This window comes from Chrysochloris asiatica, unplaced genomic scaffold, assembly GCF_000296735.1.
Source record: "Chrysochloris asiatica unplaced genomic scaffold, ChrAsi1.0 scaffold00016, whole genome shotgun sequence".
NCBI classification, from domain to species: Eukaryota; Metazoa; Chordata; class Mammalia; order Afrosoricida; family Chrysochloridae; genus Chrysochloris; species Chrysochloris asiatica.
This window is the reverse complement of record NW_006408534.1, coordinates 17,465,953-17,487,786: the sequence shown is the minus strand read 5'-3', so window position 1 is coordinate 17,487,786 and position 21,834 is coordinate 17,465,953. Positions and strand designations below refer to the sequence as shown.

The 21,834-nt window shown below is 35.9% G+C and overlaps 1 protein-coding gene across 2 annotated transcripts in view; it reads right to left on the bottom strand.

Annotated features, from left to right (window-relative positions):
* ATAD2B (ATPase family, AAA domain containing 2B) overlaps nt 1–21,834 on the bottom strand; it is a 235,328-nt gene that overhangs the window by 139,788 nt on the left and 73,706 nt on the right. For both annotated transcript variants that reach the window (XM_006835245.1, XM_006835246.1), the window contains exons 11-14: nt 19,790–19,905; nt 17,465–17,639; nt 7,824–7,912; nt 1,800–1,959 (exon numbers count right to left, since the gene is read on the bottom strand). In XM_006835245.1, coding sequence (XP_006835308.1) covers nt 1,800–1,959; nt 7,824–7,912; nt 17,465–17,639; nt 19,790–19,905 — 540 coding nt within the window. The remainder of the gene's footprint in view (nt 1–1,799; nt 1,960–7,823; nt 7,913–17,464; nt 17,640–19,789; nt 19,906–21,834) is intronic.

The window sequence follows — 21,834 nt, the reverse complement described above, 5'->3', positions numbered from 1 at the left end:
TGGTCACCAAAAACTGAGCCAAGCATGGATCAGCAAAGAAAACCAAAGTCACCAACTAAGAAAAGTGGCAGTGGTAATGGCTAACAGGAAACATTTTTGTTCCAGGGCTTTTTAGTCCAAAAAGGCAGGGCTACATCCTCCACTTCACAGACCATTCAGACCTTGCCTATGTACCTCTGATGGCATTAAACTTGAGTTCTATCCTGTTACTTCTAATTGTATCCTACTATTGCCTGAATAAATCACATAATATTTAGTCTAAGAGCTTTGTGAACTATTACAATGAATTATCAAACCCAACAGAGACAAAGAATGCCTTGAGAATAGCACCTGGTGACAGATATGGAGAAGTTTGAGAGCAGGTATCTATGTGACCTCCAGTTCTTAAGAACAAGCTTTATGTTAATTCTTCTTGCCAAAGTATACATTCACTTTCCTATGCTAAAATAAGCACTACCTCCATCTCTTAGAAATAAGTGCACTCCCACTCCCCATATAATAAAAACGCTGTCTTTTAGAACTAAGCACACTTCTTATATACAGATATAGCCAAAAAGGTGTTCCTGGACCATTATCAGATGTCCCAAACAAGACAGTGGATGATTCGCCAGGTGAAGTAGACTGCACCCACTTTAGTCTTGTCTTTTATAACTAAGCGTAACTCTTTGTATTGGTACAGCTTTGGAAACTGCTATTAAGAATGAAAATGATAGTGCAGATGCTGTTTCCTGTCCTCACAAAGCTGGTTAAATTGGTGCCAATTTAAAGCCTGTAAACTGAACGGTCAATCCAAATCTGAGGAAACTGCTGGTGGCTATACAGACTGCTATTAAATTGAGGTGCTGCTGCTCTGCACAGGGAAGCCATACATGGCCTTGGTTCCCCTATACTGTCCTCATCATTAAATATTTCACATACATCAACTAAAACAATTCACATAAAGACCTAAGATCAAAGTCTTATAGGAAAGAAAAGTACCTCTTCTGGACATAGCTCTTCCCTTCAAACTTAAGTTCTGAAGATTAAAGATTATTTTGGCCAGAAACGAACAATATAAATTTTACACAAAACTAGAAAAAAAGAACTTTCTATATATATCATATGAAATAACATTTTACATAGTCAGTAACTGTACACTGTCTTGTTTTAATTTATACGCTCTTTTAAATTTTTTACACTATAATGCACGATATCTGCATTTAAATTTTCTATGAAAATTTAGGTAATGGAATATTATTTGTAAACTTGCCAATATTCAATAAGAACATTATTTTTATGGAAACAAAACCACTTTGGTTAACTACATTTTCTCAGAAATATGACCTGCCATACAAACCAATATAATCTGGAAAGCTAGAGAAAACAGCATGTAAACATCTATGGTAACATAAACTAGAGCTTATCACTTCCCTCTTTCTATTAGAAACTTTCTAGTAACTATTGTAGAAAAAGAAAAATTGTTCAATCACTACATTCTAAAAGCTTTCTTTTTTATAAGTGTTAACTAAGTGGCACTGTAGGATAAGCACGGGATAGCAAAGTAAGTTTAAACTAAACGATTGGCGGTTCAAACCCATCAGTCGCTACTTAGAAACCCTATACACAGTCACTATGAGTTGGAACCAATTCACCACTCAAAAATAACATAAATAAATAAATTCAGCACTTAAAAATAACAAAGATAGCCAATAAATATAAAATTTTAACAGTGAAAATTCATAAACTACTACCCTTAAAGTATATGTGTTTCACAATTATATTATGCATATATACACCATATACCAAATAAAAGATCTTACCTGTTGATCAGGCAGGTTAAAAAGGAATTCTCTGTCAAAACGACCAGGTCTCCTGAGTGCAGGATCTATAGAATCAAGTCTGTTTGTAGCACCAATAACAACAATTTCGCCCCTATTGTCTAATCCATCCATAAGGGCAAGAAGAGTTGATACTATAGAACTGTAACAGAATTTTTAGGGAAAATTAAAAAGAAAAGTATTTGTAAAATCTGTTCCTTATAGTAATTGTAACACTAGTATGTCTTAACATAAAAAAGATCTCTGGTAGCGTAGTGGTTACAAATCAGGCTGCTACTTCAGGGTCAGCAGTTCGAAAAAAGCAGTTGGTCCACAGGAGAAAGATGAGGCGTTCTGCTCCCGTAAAGATTTACAGCCTTGGAAACCCTGTATAGTCGCTATGAGTTGGAGCAGACTCTACAGCATATAACAAACAACAAATATCTTAATATAAGGTGAAGTAATTTTAAAAATCATTTTCAAAAGTACTCAAAGAACGTTATATAAAATACATACCTAAAGCACAGCTTGGAAACCTTATACAAGGTCCCTTTGGCTCAGAACCAACTCAACGGCTCGTCACTATTGATGTTAGGTGAGAAGCTTTTCATGTGCTTATTTGCCATACTTCCTTAGTGAAGTGTGTGTTCAAATTTTTTGCTCATTTTCAAAATATGGTTGTATATTTTGTTGTTATTCATTTTTGAGAGTCCTTACAATATATTGTAAGGTGGTGGTGCTATAAGAAAAGCCTGGGTCTGCTAACTGCAAGGTCACTGGTTCAAATTCACCAGTCACTCTGCAGGGGAAAGATGATGCTCTCTACTCCCACAAGAGTTTACACTCTCAAAAACCCTACATAAATAAGGTTGCTCTAAGTTGAAAACAACTTGATGGCAGTGGGTTTAGTTTTGATTTTAATGTACTTAGTTATCGAGATTAAGCTAGTCTCATAAAATGTGATGAAAAAATGCACTGTGTTTTTATCCTCCTTGAAAGACTTTGAAGTAATCTATTTCTTTAATGCTTAGTAGAACTCCCAAGTTAAGAGATCTTTCGGGAAAAAATTTTTGATTACTGATTGAATTTTTTTAATGTAAACTACTGATTTCTGTTTTGTCTTAAGGCAATTCTATTGCAAGTGTGGCTCTGTACTGTAAGCGCTGGACTGCTAACTGCAAGATTAGTGGTTCAAACGTAACAGTCATTCCCCAGAAACCCTATACAAGGTCACTATGACTTGACAGCACTTAACAACAACAAAACTAGAATAAAATTACATAATATCCTCTTATCTCTTAATGTTTATAAAATCTGAAACATTACATTTTGTATTCCTAAATTGCTTACTGATGCCTTCTTTCTTCATGACTCACCATGCTACAAGTCTGTCATCTTTATTCACATTTTCAACAACTAACTTTTTGGCAGTTTATTTGTTATTGTTTGCTATGATTTTTCTTTTTACTACATAGAGCTCTGGTAACGTAGTGGTTACAAATCGGGCTGTGATCCGCAAGGTCAGCAGTTCGAAACTACCAGCTGCTCCACGGGAGAAAGATGAGGCGTTCTGCTCCCATAAAGATGAACAGCCTTGGAAACCCTGTGTAGAGTCACTATGAGTCGGAACCGACTCCACGGCACATAACAACAACAACATAGTATTTAGACTCTAGAAGAGCAACAATACTTAATTCCAAACATAAAATTCCCTACTATACCTTTTCACTGGTTTTTATACTTTGTATATAGCCAAACATTATAAATTTGTTGAGACAGCTGTATGATCTTTCTTTAAATATAATTTTAATTCTGACTGCTTTTGTACCACAAAAGCAGTCAGTACATATACAGAATTATTATATATGATCCATGAGTAGCACAAAGGGTTAAGCATTTAACTACTACCCCAAAAGCAGTCAGTACATATCCATGCAAAGGCACCTCAGAAGACAGGTCTGGTAATCTGCTTCCAAAGGTCACATTCTTAAAAACTCTATGGAGTACACTTTTCTGAAACATGTGGTGTTATTATGTTTGAAAAGAAACTCCATTCTACAGTTGTTTTAGACAAGTTTGCCTAGCAGATAAAATTAATGAAATGTGCTTACTAAAATAACATAAAAGCAGTAACTGATTTTTGTTCCTCAACGTAGTCGACCAATTCTTGAGATAAATACATGATAAATCCCGTAATAGGTGTCAATTTGACTTTTATCTTTCAGTTCTGTTAACGTTTGTTTTTGTTTTTTTAAGTTTTTATTGTGAACTGAGTGATAGTTTACATGGGAGAACACTGGTTTTACACTCATCGTTTCATTGCAATGAGTACAATCTCCTCGATGTATTATCATTCAACAGTATTTGCTTCCATTTCCTCTGTTTTGCTTTGCTTTGTTTTTGTTTGTTTGTTTGTTTTTTGGGGGGTGTACATAAAAACACTCAGGAATATATAATTATCTAAACAACCAAAGAGCAAATTTCTATAAACCTGCCTCCTGGCTACCAGCAAACAGTCTTTCTCTTTCCATGAGTCTAGAATCCTCAGCTATTCTCTCTCTCCATGTCCTCATCTCTGCCTCTGGTGTCACTGCTTCCCTGGATAGGGTCCCACATTCCACTAGTGCTCTTCTCTCTTTATGGTTCTAAGGTCCTCTGTTTCTGGACTGTAAGATTAACTACTATTCCCTTTCTGTTACAAAACTTCTACCTTTACAGTTATGACAGTCACAATTAGTCATGGTAGCAATTACTCACTATTGAATCATAAGAATCTTATCCCCATCTCTTTTCACCAGACCCGTCTTGACAAGATGAAAATTGTTCAGTGGGGACTCCATCTTTCCCCATACACTCTTAAACTAAATTCCTTCTTGAAAACTTGTAAGCCAGTCACTTTGTGCCTTTATTGTCCCCTTTCCCTGCCCCCTCACATTTTAGGTAGCCAATGTCTAAGTGTCCGTCTCTATCAATGCTTTATACAATGACCTGATGTGAAGACTCCTTCCCTCTCAGTTGGTATTCTGAGCTACTATATCCATAAGGAGCTCTGGTAGCGTAGTGGTTACGAATCGGGCTGCGAACCTTAAGGTCAGCGGTTCGAAACTACCAGTTGCTCCACGGGAGAAAGATGAGGCTTTCTACTCCCGTAAAGATTTACACCCTCGGAAACCCTGTACAGGGTCGCTATGGGTCGAACCCGACTCGATGGCACTTAACAACAACAACAACAACATATCCATAAGTATATATCAAGCTCATCAAATTGCAGCAATTTATACTTATTTCCTTTACCAAAAATTATTTTTTATCTTCCTCTAGTTGAGTTCTGATCATCAAGCCATTGAGGCTAGATCAAATGGGTACTATCTGCAAGTTTGGGTATTCTTATGCATCTCCCCTCACTTCATATCAGCTAGATGCTTCACTCCCAGCTCTAGCCCTCCATGGCTATGTCCTCGTTCATGGGCTCAGGAGTCCTGAGGTCTAACTTTTTGTTTTAAGTACTTTGAAATTCAGTTATTAAGGAATTATAAATAAAAGTTTATTATATCTTACAGTAAACTGAATCTTTTGTCACTATGAGGTAATCTTTATGTATATAGTAATACTTTAAGCCTTAAAGCATATTTTGTCTAGGATTAATAGACTTAAACTAGCTTTCATTTTGTTAGCATTTATTTGATGTTTTTTCAACCATCTTAAGGATTTGTCTATTCTGAACATCACATATAAAGAGAATTATGTAATATGTGGCCTTTGTTGCCTGGCTCTTTGGACTTACCATGTTTTTAAACGCACATTATGTATGAGAACATCAGTCTGTTATGTGGTTGAATACTACTACCTTTCACAAGTGTCTATCAGTTGATACACATAAGGATTTCTCCTAGTTTTTGGCTATTATGAATAATGCTGCTTTGAACATTTGTATGTACATTTTTGTGATTTTTTTTCTCCTATAATTTTTCTTTAGACCTTTCTGTATCCTCAAAGATACATGTGTCTCTTACAGTATAACATACTTTTGTTTGCCCCAAGCCTGACAATTTAGTCTTTTGACAAGAATATTTAGTTCATTTATGTTTAATTATTGACATATTTGGGATTAAATGTAGATTCATATCTTATGATGGTTCTATGTTTTCGTCTTCTACCTTTTAATTTTTTTTTTTTGCTTTATTTTCCCTACTAAGAATTTAAATATTAAACATTATGTTTCTATTACTCTAGAATTTAAACTTGCACACTTGGCATTCAAGAATTTCACTTCCTGATACAATGAATGAGCATCCTGCCCCAGCTGACTCATTCACTGCCCCTCTTTTAATCTCTTCTCTGGTAGCGTAGTGGTTATGAATCAGGCTGCGAACCGCAAGGTTAGCAGTTCAAAACTACCAGCTGCTCCGTGGGAGAAAAATGAGGCTTTCTGCTCCCGTAAAGATTTACAGCCTCGGAAACCCTGTTCAGGGTCGCTATGGGTCGGATCCGACTCGACTGCACTCAATAACAACAACAACTGGAATTCAAGTTAAATTTATATTTGACTTATTCCCTCTTTTATGCTCTTTACTGTTTCGTATATTTCATCTTTTTGTCTGTTTGTCAGCTGCTATATAATTTCTTCTGTTCTATCTTCCAGTCTACTATTTCTCTTTTCAGCAGTATCTATCCAATTGTCAACCATTTTATATTTTTTTACATCTAAAATATGTGATACTTTTACAAATTACATAGTACCAACAGTTTTCTATTGGCAATTTTACAGGAAACTATGTAAGCTATTTCTTCAAATGTAACAAGCATAATTTTATAAACTGTGTCAGCTAAATGCTAATACCTCAAGTTTCCATGGACCTGCTTCTGCTACTTCTCATGTATGATACCTTGTTTACTTTTATGCTGGCATAATTTCTGACTGTTTGGTTTGTTCCTTGAAAACTTACTTGTAAGTTATTTGAGGCTTACAGTGAAAGTTATTTCCTTCATACCATGCCTAATTCTGTTACTTTAGAGGTACTAATAGTCTCAAACCATTTTCACTTGAAGGCTGAGGTTTGAGGGCCAATCAGTAAGGTAAGCAGCTTGTGACTACGTCTCAGATTTTCTCCATTCCTGCTTTGCTCAGTACCAAGGCAACTTTAGGTACAATGCTGTGATCTGGAAAGCAGGTGGAGGGGTGTGAGAGATAAATAGATGGTGTACTTCTGCTTCACCTTCCCTTGAGGAACAGGTTTTTTGTTTTTTTAAAAAAACATCTTAATGTCAGAAGGGCCTGTCTGTTCCTCTCACACTAAAACATCATCAAAGTTCAGCAAAATACTGTCAAACCAAAAGGAGCTTCAGCTATCACTGTGGATTCTGTTTCCTTCAACTTTTTTACTATCCTCTTAGTTCACCCCCATTATTCTGAATATCGCATATAAATGGAATCTAACATGTTACAAAGAATATTCCATGTTACAAAGAATATGTTGATTTTGTTTTATTTAAACAAGCATTTTTAGTTGTTTTTTCAGCAGAAGATGTTTAACTAGCCGGTCTGCTATATTTCGTAGAAATTGTGTCCTGAAATTAACTATTTTCAATTCTATACTAAACTTATTCATTAGTTTATCTCATCTATCAAACTCTAACATACTAGCAAAAAGAATCATCTTTTCTCTTTCTCAATCACCTATTCAAGTACTTACATAAAACTGGTGTTAACAGAAGAGCACTCAAAAATCATATTATCCAATGCCAAGCTGGGATATCAATCCTCCCAAAAAGCTTTCTGGAAGAAATACATTCTTCAGAGAGGTCTGCCATCTCCAGAATTTATTTGAAACTCTTTACAACTTTTCCATAATTCTTTCTCACTCAATCATATCTTAAACATCATTTAACTTTTCAGCTAAAACTTCTTTGAGGTCACAGGTTACATTTAAAAACTCTTCATAAGCTTTATGTCATTTAGCCAACTACAAAGGTTAAATACTGAGTCAGTTAGTTAAAAGATTTAGAAACCAGATTTGGAAACATTACCTGTGGATTTGATCTTGCCTACTAGAGCGTACTGGAGCTAATCCATCAATTTCATCAAAAAATATTATAGAAGGTCTCATCAAATATGCCTAGTATAAAAATAAAATAAATGTTATTATTGTTTTAGTTTTCATTTTGAAAATCTACCTATTATATCTTTCTATAGATAATATATGGAAATGGTACTCTGCAGTTATGAAGGATATACTATAAAATGGAAATAACATTGCCACCCATCTCCAAACACAATGTCTTCTTATAGTAAATAACCACTGTTTTCAATTTGCTTATTCTTCTATATGCAGAACTCATCCATATACACACAGTCGAAAACAGACTTTTAAACACAACAGTAACATCCCATACACACTGTTCTTTTATATGGCCTTTCTCACATAACAATATAACTGGTTATCTTCCATAAAGTACAACACGTTCTGCCTCATTCTGTGTGTGTGTTTGTGTATTTGGTAAAAGTTTACACAGCAGATTAGGTTTTCATTCAGCAATTTCCATACAAACTGTTTAGTAACATAGGTTACAGTCTTCAGAATGAGTAAGCATTCTCATTATTTTAGTTCCACTTGTTCCATTTCCAGTAACTTACTTTCCCTAACTCTTAACTTCTCATCTTTGTTGTAAAGTAATTAAGTAATTACTGACCATTTGGTCTCATGTAGATGTTTTTTTAAAGGATGGCAATACTTAAAGGTAATATTTTTTTATTTTGTGAGCCAATCTATTATTTAGCTAAATGTAGACCTTCAGGGACAGTTTCACTTCAAGGTTTAAAGAGTACCTCAAGGCAATAGTTTTAGGGACTCATCTAGTCTCAAATGGTCCAGTACATCTGAATTTTTTAAAGAATTTAAGTTCTGTTCCATATTTTTCTCCCACTCTATCAGGATCTGTCTATTGACGAGAACAATCAGCCAGGCACCATCTAGTTCTTCTGGTCTCAGGGTTGAGGCCATGATTTATGGGGACAGTTAGTCCTATACACTAATTTCTTCTCTGAATCTTGGATTTCCTTCTTTCTCTTCTGCTCTGGATGAGTACAAAACAACAGTTGTATCTTAGATGGCCACTTTGCCTCATTCATATTTAACAACTATATGATGTTCTACTATATGTACTACACAGGTACCCTACACATAGATATGAAGTCTATATTCAAACTTTTCCTGTTATCAATAGTGAAAACAATAATTGTGCACTTGTATCATTTCACATGAGTGCAAAAAAATCTATATAAAGTCTGAAAGTGAACGCTGGCTTTAAAAAAATACCACTACTAATTTAGTTATATATTTAAACATTGTCTTCCACTAATGAATGAATGTACCCAGTCATCAGTAATATTAAAGTATATTCCCTAACAATCTATCAGCAAACCTCTGAATCGTTGCTGCTTTCAGTGTGGAGAATTGGTTTTACACGGCCTATCTCACCATGGACTTGTAACTCGTACCAACTGATTCAATAAAATAACTGATTTCCCTGTCCCACACATTCATATACATTAAACTAGTAACTGATCAATAAATGTTCATTAAAAGCATATTTTTAATGCAGTCTATCTATCTCCTACATATCCTATATACATTAAACCTTGCTTGGTTTACCATACCCCTATCTCTGAGTAGTTGACAACAGGCAAGAGTCACCATTTTGCAGCATCAATTTTGGCATCCCTGGGTTTGGCCTTGTGGCACCTGAGGTGCAGCAGCCCTTAGTAGGGTTGGAAAATGTCACTATCTCTTTTCAAGAAGTTACTCAAAGATTTTCCATGGAGGGTCACTGACAGATTGCAACTCATTGTCAGACCACCAGTCTTGATCTGCCAGTCAGTGGTGGTGAGTAAGCAAGGCTAGGAATGCCGGTCAGGAAAATTAGGAAGAGTCCAAAACCCTCTTTCTGTGGCACTCAAGAACCAAGACAGACTGAATGACAATTATGCACTAACTCTCTTTTACCAGGAAACACCGCAGTCATTTATGGTTTGGACAGGGATGCAGTAGTTCCTAAGTCCTTTACAGGTTGGACAGAAATGTATAGAATCCTTATGTCCTTTACAGTTTGGACAGGGGTGTAAGAGTTCCTAAATTCTTTATGGGTTAGACAGGTACATAAATTGCTGTCCCATGAGTAAAGTTACCATTCTTATGGAAGGACTCAATTAGGCTTGTGGGCCTTAAGGCATACAGAGTATGAATGAGTTAAGTTTGTATTAAGACATTTTATTATAGCCCAGCACTTAACAACAAAGATGCCTTATGATTTGGTTTTGAGTCTCCATTTCTGTCAGTCACTTTCGCCAGTCACATTAGTTTTATGTTTTCATTGGACTTGAATCTTGATCATTTAAAGGGAACAGTGTTCAAGATATTTTTCCTCTTGCTGAAAGTGTAATGAAATTATAGCTCAGGATCAACTGCCTCTACCAAGTGAATTCAGATGAAAAGTATACAGCTACTTTTATATGTATATGTGTATTGCTTTGTTTATTATATCATGCTGTTTTAAAGATGCTACGCTGTTGCAGTATAGAATATCATAAAGGGAAACACAAACTTGTTCAATCTTATTCTTTAAAAGCATAGATACTGGTTTCCCTCCTTGAGATTGATATGAGGTTCATTTAAAAACTGTTCTGTAGAAAAATCATTTACTTTGATAAAAAATAAGGCCTTATACAGCAGTATCATTCACAAAAGTATAATTTTTGCCTCTGGATAGTATTATAGAATTATGAATATTTTTAGCACTATTTTATTTTTTTTCTCCACATGTGTATACTTATGGATTAAATTATTTTCACAATACAGAGAATAAATTTCATTTCTAAAGGTCTTCATGTCTATACTGCTAATGGTTTATCTTCTTTCTTTGTTAGAAGAAAGCTGTTCTGTCTCTTTTATATAATTGTTGTTACATGCCATTGAGTTAGTTCCGACTCATAGCGACCCTTTATAAGTGCTTCCAAGGAGCGGCTGGTGACCTGGAACCAACCTTACGGTTCAAACTGACTTTGCAGTCCTATGCATTAGTCCACAATGCCACACCACCCCTACAGTCCTTTGTGGAGTCCTGGTGTGGCACTGTGGGTTAATGTACTAGACTGCAAAGTCGGTTTGAACCACAAGGTCAGTGGTACAAGCTCACCAACCACTCCTTGGAAACCCTATACAGGGTCGCTGTGGGTCGGAACCAACTCAATGGCACTTAACAACAACAACAGTCCTCTACACAGAGTCGTGGTGTGGCACTGCAGGTTAATGTGCTGGACTGAAAGGTCAGTGGTTCAAGCTCACCAGCCACTCCTCAGGAAACACTATACATGATGGCTATGAGTCTGAACTGACTCAACAGCATTTAGCAACAACAGTAGTCCTTTATGAAGTCCTGGTGTGGCACTATAGGAAAAGCACTAGACTACAAGATCAGTTTGAACCACAAGGTGAGCAGTTCAAACCCACCAGCCACTCCTCAGAAACCTTATACAGGGTCATTAGGAGTTAGAACAGACTCAATGGCACTTAACAATGAACATAGTCCTTTATTGACTGGATGGAAACAAGTTCCTAAGTTCTTTACTGGTTGAACAGGAGCATGAGTTGTTTGTCCAATAAGCAACTTCTTGCTATGTTAGGGAGTTAAAATCTGCATAAGCATTGGTATTGCTAGTTTTGTGTTTTTCTTATGATTTTGGATAGACCAAGCGAACAATTAAGTAAAAATTATTTTGGCTTCTTTCTTTGCTATTTTCAATGTCTATGTTTTTCCTAAGAATGGTAAAAGATTAATTTTCATTGGTGAAGGCATAAAGAAACTAAAGTTTAAAAATAGAGGGCAAATTGAACAGTCTTCTAAATATTGGCAGCAGGTATGGGCAATTTTTAAGAATCTCAAGCAGCCAAATTTAGAGAAGTATAAATTTAAAAGAAATCTTAAGATATTTAAACTAACTTTTATTTTATCAGGTTTTATAATGCATGAGGAGTCCTGGTGTGGCACTGTAGGATAATCACTGGACCGCAAGGTCAGTTTGAACCACAAGGTGGCAGTTCAAATAAACCAGCTACTCCTCCAAAACCCTATAAAGGATCTCTATGAGTGGGGACTGAATGGGTGGCACCTAACAACATAGTGCATGAGTGATTTTGAGACATAAGTAAATTTACCAGTCCTATAGAACCAGGGATACAGCGGGGGAATTAAGATGACAATTTAAAGAAAATAATTGGTGAGATGAACAACCTGACAAATTTGCTACTTTTGAATTTGTGAAACATATTAGATGTTTCCCAGTGGGAGACACCCCAAAAGGAATTGCAAAATTTGGTGCCCAGATTTTTTGGCATTTTTGTCATAACAGCTATTATCATTGGAGTGCTTTTGTTGTTGCTAAGTGCCAATAAGTCCTAATCATAGCGACCCTGTTTAGGGTTTCTGAATTGCAGCTGGTAGGTTTGAATCTCTGACCTTGAAACACCACACCATTGAAGTGTTGTTGTTAAGTGCTGTCGAGTCGGTTCTAACCCATAGCAACTCTGTATAGGGTTTCCAAGGAGCAGCTGGTGAGCTTGAACCACCGACCTTGCAGTTTAAACGGCTTTACAATCTGGTGCATTAACCCACAGCACCACACCTATTAATAAGAAATGGCAGGCTGCAGTTAATATTTGGTGCTGCAGGATAATGCACTGGACTGTAAGGTCAGCCATTCAAACTAATCAGCCACTTCCCGGAAACCCAATACAGGATCGCTATGAGATGGAACCGACTTAATGGCACTTAACAACTATGAAGAAAAATTAGGATCCTGTAAGAAAAATGGGAAACCAAGGTAGCATATCCAAGGTAGATTCTCCTCTTGGAGGCATCCTTAAACTTGGCAGTTTTTTGTTATATGGTCCTGTAAAGAACAAAGGTTAATTTTCTGACTTTTAAAATCCTCGTCAAGACTTTTCTGACTCAAAATTTTCATTTTAAGATGTACCCAGTGCTTGCGGATCTCTTTCTATATTTTACATCTGGTTTTATTCTGATTCTAATTTTACTCTAGTTGATCATACTGGGATAGAGATGATTATAGTTATGTCCTTGGGAAGACTGTTGTTTGAGTAGACTAGACATCTCCATGAAGGTGTTTCTGAGTTGTTGAAGCCCAGGAATGATGTGGTTTTATTCTTATTTTGAGCTAGGCTTGTATGTGAGTGTGTGTGAGTGCTCGCTAAAAAATGGGGCATGCATTCCAGTTGAATCCTAATTGTGAGTTTTTCAATTATAATCCTATGGAAAAAAATAAAATGAAGTCTCCTTCTAATGTTGTATGACCACAACATCAACTGAGTTAATGCTGTGTGCCATCAAGTCAGTTCCAACTCATAGTGATCCTGTATGTGGTTTCCAAGAGCGACTGGTAGGTCTGAACAGCTGACCTTGTCTGTGGTTACCAGACAAGTGCTTATCCTACAGTAGCACATCAGAGTTCATAGTACCAAAGACTTAATGTACACATTAAAAAAGAAAAAGAAACAAACCTAGGTGCCCATATGCTTGCAATGTGTTATGTTATAAGCCTGAGTTTTTAAGATGAACATAATTGTTCTGTTTCACTTTATTCTGAAATTGCTGTGTCCAAGTTTCTATTTTTTGTCTTTACTATCATGACCTGCTGAATGACATGAAATACTTTACAAAAATTTCCAGCAAAAAAATGGATGATATTAGACTTAAACAGAATGGAATGAACTTGAAATCTACCTGACTGAATCAAGATTTCCAGAACTCTGGAAGGTAACGAGATTCACACACTACAGTTAATCCATATGTAGTCAAGAACAAAGATAAGCCACTGGGTTTTTACATGGAAACATTATAAGTGTTCTAAGGTTCTATTTTTTTAGGCTTAAGAAGCCATTTTTCTCCGAATTTATCTAAGTAATGAGTTTAGATTTATTATTCTAAGAATAAAGCTTTTATTGTTAATTTAAAATTAGAAAAACCAAGACTAGAAAAGACTAAAGTTCAAACTATGATTTTACAGAGTAAAATGACATAAGCTTTTTTTGTGTGCAGTCTCAGAAAAGAGTTTCATGTTTTTATTAAGTGTTTTTTATATTCTTGTTCACATATAATCTAAGGTTTATTTTGAGTCTTAGAAAGAAATTGATACCTAGAGGTCATTTTAATGTAAACTGTGATCCAGAGGGGTTATTGAGACTGTTTTGCTCTGAGCATTGTGCTCTTTTAAGGGTTCTGTTTGTTTAGAGAAACATATTCTAATGGGAAAAAGCCGTTACTGATCATCTGGAATTGAAACAACATTTACTGGTGGTCATTTTGTTTTGTCTCCAAAGTAATGTTATTGTAGGATGCCTATTTAACAGTCTTGACTGAGCTGTTGCCCCTTGCTGAATACTTTGAGTCCAGGCTCTTATGAGGGGATCCAGTCTCAACACACAGTTTTTTTAAGAGACCTATTAGGTCCTCCAATGTGGCTCTGCCTTACAGTTGTGGTGATCAAGGAATTTCTGTGGAGATTCATGATTGATACGCAGGCAGGAATTATATATATATATATATATATATGTAGGGGTGTATACACACAAAAAAATTCTTTTTCATGGGTTTTCTGGACTTAAAAAAAACTTCATGGCTACTGGTACAGAGGAGCAGTTTGCCCTTGAGAAGAACATTTGGGATGTTTTAGACCTCCCCCAAGAGGACTCACCTCATGTTATACTGCTTATCATACATTTTTTCATGGGTGAAAGAAATTTGATCCCTGAGCTTTACCTTATTTCACCTCAAGATGCGATATGCTGGAAGACACATCAGAAAGACTCATTTGGAACCCTGCTAGAATAAACCGAACTTTACTGTGTTTCACTTTAAACACATTTGGCACAGGCTGAAGAAAACAGAAGGTTCCTTTTAGACTCAGCAAAAAAATCCTAGTGATCAGGAACAGAAGATGGCTGTTTCCAAAGCCTTGGATTTCTGAGGTCATTGGACTTTGTTTAAATCTCTCATTTTTAAGGTTGCCTTACCTTGGCAGTTTAGGTAAGTATATGAACCGGACAAAAATTTTATGTTTAATATCTATTTTCATATCCTTTGCTTTCGTATATTACATGTCTTTCTAGAGACTAACAGATTGCTTTTGTTGTTGTTGTTGTTGTTAAGTGCCGTCAAGTCGGTTCCGACCCATAGCGACCCTGTACAGGGTTTCCGAGGGTGCAAATCCTTACGGGAGTAGAAAGCCTCATCTTTCTCCCGCGGAGCGGCTGGTAGTTTCGAACCGCTAACCTTAAGGTTCATAGCCCGATTCGTAACCACTACGCTACCAGAGCTCCTTAACAGATTGCTTTAGTGAATGCGTATTACTGAAATCATAAACCACCACATGGGTTAGGTCATGAAGAATAATATTTTTAATTTACATTTTGCTAATAGTAGGCTTTCAGTGACAGTGTACTAGAAGGAGAGCTAGCTCTGACCACAGTGATATGCATTTGGTTCTCTTAATTCCACAAAAGCTTAAAAGGGATGTCACTCTTGTTTGAAGGCCTGGCAAAGAAAACCAGATGGAATCTGGTGAAGGACAAACAAGAGTTTAAACTTTAAAAAAAAAGCTTGCTATAGTCTGGCACATTAACCCACGGTGCCACACCAGGGCTCCACAGGGTAGATAGGGATGGGCAACTTAGACACTGGCTACCTAAAATGTGGGATCTATAAAGTAAAGGCATGAAGTAGCTGGCTTACAAGTTTTCAAGAAAGCACTGAGTTCCAGAGAGTGTGGGGTAAGGTAGAATCCCCACTGAATAGTCTTCATCTTGTCTACATGAGTCTGATGAAAGGAGATGGGGATAAGATTCTTATGATTTAATAGTGAGTAATTGTTATTAAGACTAATTGCTATGGTCACAAGTGTAAAGGTAGAAGTTTTATAACAAAAAGGGGGGAGTAGTTAATCTTACAGTCCAGCAACAGAAGGCCCTAGGATCATCAAGGGAGAAGAGTACGAGTGGAATGTGGGACCATATCCAGAGAAGCAGCAACATCACAGACAGAGGCAAAGATGGAGAGATACAGCAGCAGAGGACTCTAGACCCATGGAAAAGAGAAAGGCTGTGTGCTAGCAGCCAGGAGGCAGGTTTGAAGAATGTGCCCTTAGGTTGTTTAAATGATTATATATTCTGGAGTGTTTTTGTGCACATCTCCCAAAAAAACAAAAAATGGGGAATAGAAGCAAAAAAAGCTTGCTATAGCTGCCATCTAGGGGTCTAGCAGAATCCAAGCTTTAGGCATCAGTCTGATTGCCCTCAATCTCTGACCAAGGAGGTAAGGAGAGAACCTTAAAGCATGAAACCTGAAGGAATGTTGCCTGCATCAGACTCCAGCTAGGCAGTCTAAGTTTCAGTGTTCAGATGCCAGTACCTTATGCACTTCTAATGGTCAAACTGCCTGAGTCATTAGTTTAATCAAAACTGAATTTATATCAGGAAAACTCTTTATAAAGTGTGCTGTCATTCTTGTGAGGTGCCAGAGAGTATGTTCTAATAGTGACCCTATGAACAACAATTTGAAATATTGCCTCACAATCACTGCAATTGTTGTAGCCTCTGTGTCAGCCCATCTACTTGAATGTCTTCCTCTTTCTCACTGACCATCTACTTTACCAAATAGGGAATGGTCCCTCGTGATGACATGTCCAAAGTACGTAAAATGAAGTCTCGCCATACTTGCTTGTAAGCTGAACTTTTTCCAAGACAAATTTGTTCAATCTTCTGGCCATTATGACATATTTAATATTCTTTGCCAAGACCACAATACAAAGGAATAAATTCTTCTTTGATCTTCCTTATTCATTGTCCAATTTCCTAAATTAATATTTCATACATTCCACATTCCAGTTATTAAAGGATATTTGCAGCTGTTTCTTCTTTTTATCACATCAGCTAATGAAGGTCCCAAAAGCTTTACTGCATCCACATCATTAAAGTCAACTCTAATTTCAGGACGCAGCTCTTCCCCAATCGTACTTTGAATGCCTTCCAACTTGAGGAGCTCATCTTCCAGCACTATGTTAGACAATGTTCTGCTACTATTCAAAAGGCTGTCACTAGCCTATTTTTTATATGTAGATTTCCAGGTTACAAAAATATTCAAGTTATGGCTATCCATAAATAAGTCTACACAATACTCACTCATCTCACTCTACTTTTAACAGCATTTGCTTAATTCTGAAGCCTTCTGGCACCATATTTACAAATTATGGACATAAACATGCTGCAATGTTGAGATTTCTTATATATATATACATTTAAATGTTTATGCCTGTTTCCTCAATGATAATATAATCTGGTGATCTATCCTAGGTTCTCAAAAACATATAACTAAGCACTATTTGTATAGTAGGTACCTCAACAAATGTTTCACAAATCTCAAATATTCAAAAGTACTCGTGAATTATTATTAATTTTATGCCTTGTATTGTAAGGCATACAAATTATTGATGCAAATTTATCATACTGATTGGGAAATATGTATTCTCATAAATCGATTGAAAATTAAAGATATTAAACATTCTAAAGAAATGTATTTCAAAATTAAATGATTTCGCTTACCTGATCAAAAAGGAGCCTAAGTTGTCTTTCAGATTCACCAACCCACTTGCTCAAACAATCTGCTCCTTTTCGCATAAAGAAAGCCACCTTTTTGTCTCCTTGACTACATTCATTAGCTAACGCTCTGGCAACCAAGGTTTTACCTGTGCCAGGAGGCCCATAAAACAAACAGCCCCTAGATAATGAAAGAATCAAGAGCAGTAAGTTCATATTATTACTACCAATGATAAAACCAATATAACAGAATACCACTCATAATTTTATACTCATGTATAGAATTACGCTCTGATAGCACAGTGGTTACGAATCGGGCTGTGAACCTTATGGTCAGCAGTTCGAAACTACCAGTGGCTCCGCGGGAGAAAGATGAAGCTTTCTGCTCCCGTAAAGATTTACAGCCTCGGAAACCCTGTACAGGGTCGCTATGGGCGGAACCGACTCAACGGCACTTAACAACAACAACAACAACATAATATAATTAAGGAGCACTGGTAGTATAGTGGTTACAAGTTGAAACTACCAGCTGCTCAGCAGGACAAAGATGAGGCTTTCTGCTGTTGTGAAGATTTATAGCCTCAGAAACCCTATACACGGTTACTGTGAGTCAGAACCGACTCCACAGCATATCACCACCACCACCACCACCACCATATTATAATTACTAGACAATGGAAGATGTTTTTAAAAAAAAAAAAGTTTCACTTTGCTAAGTCCCCAAAGGATATTCTCAAAGTACCAAGCTTTGGTCAATGAGAAATATTTACATTAGAGTTGAAGGTGTGGCACTGTGGGATAAGCACCGAACTGCTAACCACAAAGTTGGCAGATCAAACTACCAGCCACTCCTTGGAAATTCTATACATGGTCAGAACCGACTCGACCGCACTTAACAACAACAACAACATCAAAATTTTAAGTGTTTTGACTGTGACCCAGAAATTTCATCTAAAGATGTAACATGTAGAAATACTTTAAAAAATAGAGTAGATAGATTTTAAAGGAGGTTCAATAGAGCATAAATTCTAATTATGAAAAACTAAAAATCTACATGTTATCTATAAAATAAGGGATAGAGAAATATACTATGCTATATCTATATAATAAAATGCTAATGAAGTATCAAAATTAATAATATATTATTGACAAAGCAAGTTGTCTTTAATATATTGCAGAGAAAAACAAAAAGGTACAGAAGGTTATTACTGCATAATATCATTTATATTAAATGCTTATATATATATAATAAAGACAAATTTATTACTAATATAATATATACATCTATGGAGTCCTGGTGTAGTGCTGTGGGTTAATGTACTGGCCTGCAAAATCAGTTTGAACCGCAAGGTCAGCAGTTCAAGCTCACCAGCTGCTCCTCAAAAAACCTATATAGGGTCACTATGGGTGGGAACTGACTTGACAGCACTTAACAGCAACAACTTAGACATATATGAATAAAATAAATCTGAAATCAAAAAAACTTCAAAACTGCTCATCCCGATGGAGTAGGAGTACCTTGATTGGGGTTTGGGGAGGTGTCATAGTATATCTCCTCCTGCTTTAAGTTTTTCCCAAACCCCTGCTTTGTTTAAGTTTTAGTATCTTCAAAATAAGTAATAATGATTTTGAAAAGTCAAGTCAACTAGTATAAGGAACAAGCAAGCTGCTATTTTTTAAACCCAATAAAGAATCATAGGCCATCTTTTTAACCTACTTCTAATAGAAAACTCATCAAAAAGTTTCCACATTCTTAAAAACATGAAAAATAGAAACAAACCTGAACAGTACCTAATGAAAAAGTATATTTAGCAATTCAAACCTAAATATACATCTTCAGAATATTATACCTAATTTCCTTCAAAATAACTTTTCAGCTTTTTCTAATCGTTAGCCACCTAATGATAAACCATAATTGGCTTGACATAAAAATGATCAACTTTACCCTTTTTCAAAAACACCCCAGCCTCAAGTTCAAAAAAATATCTCCTTGGTATTGAGCTTCCATGGCTAAACAATATATAGAATCAAAGTCAATGCTATTAGAAAGTCAAATTCAGGGAGCTCCCTAAGGGAATCCAGTTATACCTTCGAGGTCTGCATAAAGAATCTCATCTTGTACCTGGCTCCTGAATCCTAAACTATAAACACTTTAAGAACACTCAGTTCAGTCTCTAACCATTAATTAATAAAATTTTCATTCCTATTTTTCATTGCTAAGTCATCAAATAAATCTTTATCAAATATTTACATTTATAAACATTTACTAATTAACAGAAATTTGTGAAACTCTAAATAAAAACAATAATAAATACCAAAGTCATTACTCACCTTGGAGGCTGGATTTTAAACTTTTCAAAAATTTCTGGATATAAAAGTGGAAATACCACCATTTCCTTTAGTGCATGAATATGATGGCTCAATCCACCTATGCTATCAAATCGCACCTTAAAAAAAACAAAAACATTTAATATAAAAAAGTTTAAATGTTTTAGAGATTTTTAAAATTCATAATGACTTTATGATTCAAAAATACATGGTTTCAACAAAAGCTTGTGAAATAATTACAAATAAGAGTAGAAAAATAAAGTCAGCAGCAAAATTCATGTTTATGTTTTAAATGCAGGCAAATTAAGCTACTATTTTTTAATCTCTAAGCAAGTAAGGACCAGAGTTATGGCCAATCTAAAATATCTATAAGAAAATTTATATTTATACTCTAGTACTTTAAATGCCATTCAAAATACCATGTATCACATGTATTCTCAGTAAATGTGTCATCATCCTCAATTGGGCAAAACTGTTTCTGGGGAAGAGGATAAGGAAGTACACAGTCATAGCTATTACAATGGTTTGTATTCCTACAAAGTTCAACTTCACCAAACAAAATTATCTCCTAAAGCAATCAAGTAATTTCTCTAATTAGAGATCAATTTAGTTTAACTTTTATCCTTGGTGCCAGAGAAATAATGAAAATTTGGTGAAAGATTAACTATCAGAAGAAGCAACAAAAATTGTTACTCCCAGCCAGAGCAACTTAAATAGCTGAAAAACTTCATAAAGAAAAAAGAAGTGCCTGAAGGAAATCTTGGGAAACTGTTATCAGTGATTACAAGAAAGTTGGATTAAGGAAGATTTCTTTCCTTCCTTCTTCATTTTGTTATGGTACCTGAAAATGTTTTATAATAAATATATTAACTCTGAAAAAAAAAAAAAAGCTTCAGCAAGTTAGAGAAATAACAAACAAGCTTAAGAAACAAAAACAACCTATGAGATGCTAGCTTTTCTTATATATACCAATTTCAAAGAAATAAATTACCTTGATTGGTGTGGTGTTGTGGGTTAATAAGCTGGACTGATTGGTGTGGTGTTGTGGGCTAATGAGCTGGACTGCAAGTCAGTTTGAACCACAAGATCGGCAGTTTTAGCTCACCAGTCACTCCTCGGAAACCCAATAAGGGTCACTATGGGTCAGAATCGATTTGATGGCACTTAACAACAACTGACTGGCAGAGACATCTAAAGTTACACAGGTTCAAGAAAGTAATAGTACATAGGGAAGCACAGTAGCTCTATACAATAAACACTGGATTGTGAACCACAAGGTCCATGGTTCAAAACTGCCAGCTGTTCTGCAAAGAAAGATAAGGCTTTCTGCTCCTGTAAAGATTTAAAGCCTCAGAAACCATATACAAGATTGCTATGAGTCAGAACTAACTTAACAACAACAGTACATAAGCAAATATACACAAAGCCCTCTGAGAAAATGAACTATTACACATTAGATTCTAGGTAGATTGAATACTCATAACTCTTGAAGGAAACCTGGTCATTGGTTTGACTCACCAGCTGCTCTGAAGGTGAAACAAACACTTGGCAATATCCTTCCCTAAGGATTACAGACTTGGAGAGCCCATGAGACAGTTCTACTACAAATCAGACTTGACTCAACGGGAATGGGTTGTTTTTTAACTCTACTTGATAATGTCCTTTTTAACTCTGTCATATTAGAATCAGTTAAATTATGTTGCACAGAGAGTTATACGAAGGGAAAAAAATATTAAATATGTTAACAACTGTGCCTTGACAACCTTATTCCAAAGCTGCTGTTGTTAAGTGTTGTTAAATTGGTTCTGACTTATATAGTGACTCTAGGAGTTCTGAGAAGAGGCTGGTGGGTGTGAACCACCATACTTATCAGTACTTATCCTATACACAGTCGAGGCTTGAATTTTTTCTTCAGTTCCCCTAGCTTGAGAAATACTGACCGTGTTCTTCCCTTTTGGTTTTCTAACTCTAAATCTTTGCATATTTTATTATAGTATTTGGCTCTATCTTCTCGAGCTGATCTTTGAAATTTCCTGTTCAGCTCTTGC